Genomic DNA, 5,000 nt, shown 5'->3' with positions numbered 1-5,000 from the left:
ATTTACGTCAGGCTTCTCTCTCAACGATCAACGAGGGGATATTTGAACTCGATGCCATAAAAAATGTGACGAGGATTCATGTGTAACCTTTCGTCTTGCGAGTGAAATGTTTAATGAAGGAGTGTTTAAGTTCATGTAGCAGGTAAATAAGTAATATTCATGTGGGCTTTTTTTGTTTTTTATGCATTTGTTTTGTCTGAAGCGTTCAAGGAGGGATTAGTTTAACGCGTGTATCAAAAAACGATGACCAATGTTTGTTTGGAACTTTTTTTCTCGTAAGTTAAATGTTTAATGAGGGATCGTTTAATTTTATGTAGCAAATAAGCAACTCGTGTGTGTGTGTGTGTGTGTGTGTGTGTGTGTGTGTGTGTGTGTGTGTGTGTGTGTGTGTGTGTGTGTGTGTGTGTGAAGTTCAAGGGGAATTATTTCAACTTCGTGTGCAAAAGAAAAAAATAAATAAATAAAAGGCGACGGGTATTCCAATGAAACTTTTCCTTCTTATAAGTGAAATGAAGCAAATAAAGAACTATTACTCATGTTTTTCTTGTGTGTGCATCGTTCAAGGACGGGTTACCTGAACTTCACGGGGCAAAAGAGACAACGAGTATTCGCGTGAAATTTTTCTCTTTATAACTGAAATGTTCAATGAGAGACTGTCTCAATTCATGTAGAAAATAAGTAACTATTATTTTGTGGGCGATTTTTTGGGATTATTTGGACTTCATGTGGCAAAAAACGAGTATTCACGTGAAACTTATAATGAAACGTTCAACCAGACACTCTTCCAATTCATAGAGGAAATAAACATGTGGAACTTTTCTTCTTTTTTAGTGAAACATTTAACGAGGGACTGTTAACTTTGTGAATAAGCAATTAACACTCATATGAAACCTTTACTCTCATAACTGAAATATTCAAAGAGTAACTATTTTAACTTAGCCGTAGAAGGAAAACAACCAATGATATTAACTATTTCGCTGCTACTTGACATTTTCCTTGACCACAAATCACTTTGAGGCATCTTTTATTGGTCTAAAACTCCCGAGCAAGACATCGGCTAAACATTGATAAACCACTCTCTTCATTGCCTTTTCTTTCTTGTAGGTGCTCCATTAAAAGATTCGATACATTTCATATCATATTGAAAGAGTTAAGGAACGTTCAAATCTTCTTCCGTCAATGTAATTTCTATAAAATTTTCTCATATCGCAAAAATGGGAAGTAACAGTGACGTAAAACTCTTCTTAAATATGAAACAGCCCAAGTTTTTCACCTTTGCATTCACGTTGATTATAATTAAAACCAACAATAGCAACTAAATGACTGAGCACAATACCTTCTTCAAATAGGGAGACAAAAAAAATTACGTTACTTTTTTTTTTTTTTTTGTCAATACTTTCTGTGTATTTGTGCTTCTGTGTCTGTGTGCCTGTGCTCCGTTTGTGTGTCTGAGCATCTGTGTTCCTGCGTATGTACGAGTATGTGCCTATGTACACCTGTGTTTCCTTTGTACTGGCGTGCGCATCAAACGGAGGCGGAAGAGAAAATGAAATATGGATCAAATGTTTCGTTCATGATTCCCCCACCAGGAGATTTATACAATCACCACCACTACCACGGCCACCACCGCCACCACCACCACCACCACCACCACCACCATTCTCTATATTATTTCTCCGTTTTTTGTCACTTATCATATCTGGTGTATGCTGGAGTAGTTTGCTGCGTTGTATCTTAGCATATTTTTCCCTCGATAGCTTGAACTGCATTGATAAATTGGGGAGTTCACATTCCATAACGTATTTCGAAACGGACTCAGCTCTATACGGCGAAGTTCCTGTCCTTCTTTACACACAACAACAACAAACTTACCAACAATATCAAACACACACACACAACTGACGCGAGCAATTATAAGAGGATTCTAGATGAAGTTCCACGGGTTTATAAGCATGTTTTTATATTCATAGTGACAGATTAACAAAATTCTTACATTATTAACAGGAGAAACAAATGCAAGAACACCTTAAGTCATCTGTGGCAAGTATAGCATGACTAAGGCACACTGATGAAACTTCTTAAACACACCAAGGAAGCAGACGGCAGGGTATCGAAGGGGGAGGAAGGGAAGAAGTGGAGAGCAGGACTGGAATGAAGTGGGGAAGTAAGGGGAGGGAGGAGGTGGAAGAGGAATGGAGGGAGGGAAGAAGTAATGGAAGACGGAAGGAGGTGAAGCCAAGTGGAGTGTTGGAAAGGGAGATGAAGGGAACTGGAGTGAAGTACGGGACAAGGAGGAGGAGGAGGAGGAGGAGGAGGAGGAGGAGGAGGAGGAGGAGGAGGAGAACCAGACAAAGAAGGGAATATAGAATGATGGTGGGCACAAACAAAAGAGGAGTGAGCAGATTTATTAAATGAAACAGAGGTAAGAGAGAGAGAGAGAGAGAGAGAGAGAGAGAGAGAGAGAGAGAGAGAGAGAGAGAGAGAGAGAGAGAGAGAGAGAGAGAGAGAGAGAGAGAGAGAGAGAGAGAGACGGGGAGCAGAACGAGAAGAGGCACGTCGAGGAGAAAGAGAGGAAAGGGGAATGAAACTGAGAATAGAAAGGGGACACGGAAAACCAAAGCAAGAGCACGTAAAGAAACCAGCAGGGGAAGAGGGAGAAAAGAGAGAGAAAAAGGCTGAAAGAATAGGAGAGAGAGAGAGAGAGAGAGAGAGAGAGAGAGAGAGAGAGAGAGAGAGAGAGAGAGAGAGAGAGAGAGAGAGAGAGAGAGTAAAGAAAACAATGGATAAGGAATAGGACGGATTGCAGGAGTGTAGAAGTAGAAACACAGAGAAGTGTACACAATGCAGGGCTTGTATTCAGAAACACTCTCTCACCACAACTATTTTCAAAGGCCACAGAGATGACTAACCGTGTTCTTGCGAGTGTTTCTCCTGTTAATAACGTAGAAATCTTGTTAATCTGTCACTATACATAAAAACGTGTAACTTCAACTAGAACCCTTTGAAAGTAGTAGAGAAGAGGCGCAGAGGTGTTTCAAAGTATGGGCCTTGGTTCACTACAGCACACTAGGCCTGCACGGGCTACACACACACACACGCACACAAGCTACGCCTCTTCACGGAATCGCCCTACAACACAATGATGAAACTCTCCGGACACTTGCTGCAGGGGAAGGCCCGAGGTGTCGTTTTTAAAGGTGCTAAGCCCACCAGGACACGAGGTTCCTGCCGACCCTTGATCCCCCTGGCGCCTCCTCCTCCTCCTCCTCCCCCTCCTGCTCTTCATCCTCCTCCTCCTCTTCCTCTCCCGCCGAAGCCACGAGATGAAGAATGGGTTGCACTTTCTATTTAATTGCGAGATGGAAGGCGGCCGTCACACTACAGAGGCGCTCTCATTTTAAGCTTTTGTATCTATATAAGTGTGTGTGTGTGTGTGTGTGTGTGTGTGTGTGTGTGTGTGTGTGTGTGTGTGTGTGTGTTCATATTAGGGATTTATAACGTTGATTGATATGGGAGCTTGGTCATTATGTCTCTCTCTCTCTCTCTCTCTCTCTCTCTCTCTCTCTCTCTCTCTCTCTCTCTCTCTCTCTCTCTCTCTCTCTCTCTCTCTCTCTCTCTCTCTCTCTCTCTCTCTCTCTCTCTCTCTCTACCCCACAGTCACAAAGTTTCTCTACCACTCCTTCCTAATCACAGAAAACTCCTCTCTCTATTTTTTCTCAGTCACAGAAACTCTCTCTCTCTCTCTCTCTCTCTCTCTCTCTCTCTCTCTCTCTCTCTCTCTCTCTCTCTCTCTCTCTCTCTCTCTCTCTCTCTCTCTCTCTCTCTCTCTCTCACAGAAACTCTCCACTCCGCCCTCTCCCTGTCACAGAAAAAAAAAATCATATGACGCCCCAGTAACTTTGGCAACCTCTCTCGCACGTCTGGCAGCCACAGCAAGACAGGGAGGGCAGAGAGGGGACGAAACTGTCACTCAGGTTGAGAGGCAAAACTGACCCGATGCAGATGAAATAGATTAAGTGACCTTTCTTTTTAAGTGTTAGCGGATCATACAGTTGATTTTAATTATGAATATAAGACAGAGGAATGGGAACACTGCAGTTTTTATTGATGTTCGTTGGAAAAACTGACCCAATGCAGATGGAATAGATTAAATGGTCTTTTTTTTTTTTTTTCAAGTGTTAGCGGATCATACAGTCGATTTTAATTATGAATACTAGACAGAAAAAAAAACACTAATTTATATTAATACTGGTAGGCAAAACTGACCCACTGCAAAGTGAATAGATTAATTATCCATTTTTTAAAGCGTTAGCAAATCATACAGTCGATTTTAATTATGAATACTAGACAGAAAAGTAAAACTCTGATCCACTGCAGACGGCAAAGATTCAGTGTCTCTTTTATTCAAGTCTTAGCAAGTCATAAAGTTGATTCTAATTATGAATACAAGACAGAGAATTAAAAAAAAAAACACTGCAGTTTCTATTCACGCTGGCAGCAAGAAGTGACCCATTGCGTAGGAAGCAATTTAAACAGAAGCATACTTTAGAATATTATAAAAATTATACGCTCTTTTAAAGTATGAATAGGAAACAGGAAAGAAAAGAGGTGCCATTCAGATTAACGTTAATAAAAGAGACAAACTTACTGCGGACGAAATAGATTAAGTGAAGCATATTTCCAAATGTTAACAGATTACCCACTGGTTTTTAGACACGAGCCCCAGTTAATTACACACTTTGCAGCGGCCAAACTATTACCCAATAAAATCAACACGAATGAATAAACTACATTGAATTACATTAAAAGCAATAATCACTTTGGAAATCATGTCGGTTGCATGGCGCTGCAGTAAAAAAAAATAAATAAATAAATAAAAAATAAATAAAACTAATTATCACACGACTTTTCGACTTTTAAAATATATATAGAGAGAGAGAGGAATAAATATAACGATTTGTTTTTACTCACCAAGTGGAAAAGAGGAAAAAGTGTGGAAT

General features: G+C 40.4%; 1 protein-coding gene across 1 annotated transcript in view; it reads right to left on the bottom strand.

Annotated features, from left to right (window-relative positions):
* The window catches only part of LOC135113685 (hemicentin-2-like), a 125,431-nt gene that overhangs the window by 71,074 nt on the left and 49,357 nt on the right, over positions 1 to 5,000 (bottom strand). The window contains exon 2 of the mRNA XM_064029159.1: positions 4,972 to 5,000. This exon is cut by the window's right edge and continues 58 nt beyond it. Within this exon, the coding sequence (XP_063885229.1) occupies positions 4,972 to 5,000 (29 nt within the window). The remainder of the gene's footprint in view (positions 1 to 4,971) is intronic.

This window comes from Scylla paramamosain, chromosome 26, assembly GCF_035594125.1.
Source record: "Scylla paramamosain isolate STU-SP2022 chromosome 26, ASM3559412v1, whole genome shotgun sequence".
Classification (NCBI taxonomy): Eukaryota; Metazoa; Arthropoda; class Malacostraca; order Decapoda; family Portunidae; genus Scylla; species Scylla paramamosain.
Note: the sequence above shows the minus strand (reverse complement) of the source record. Positions and strands in the feature narration are given on the sequence as shown.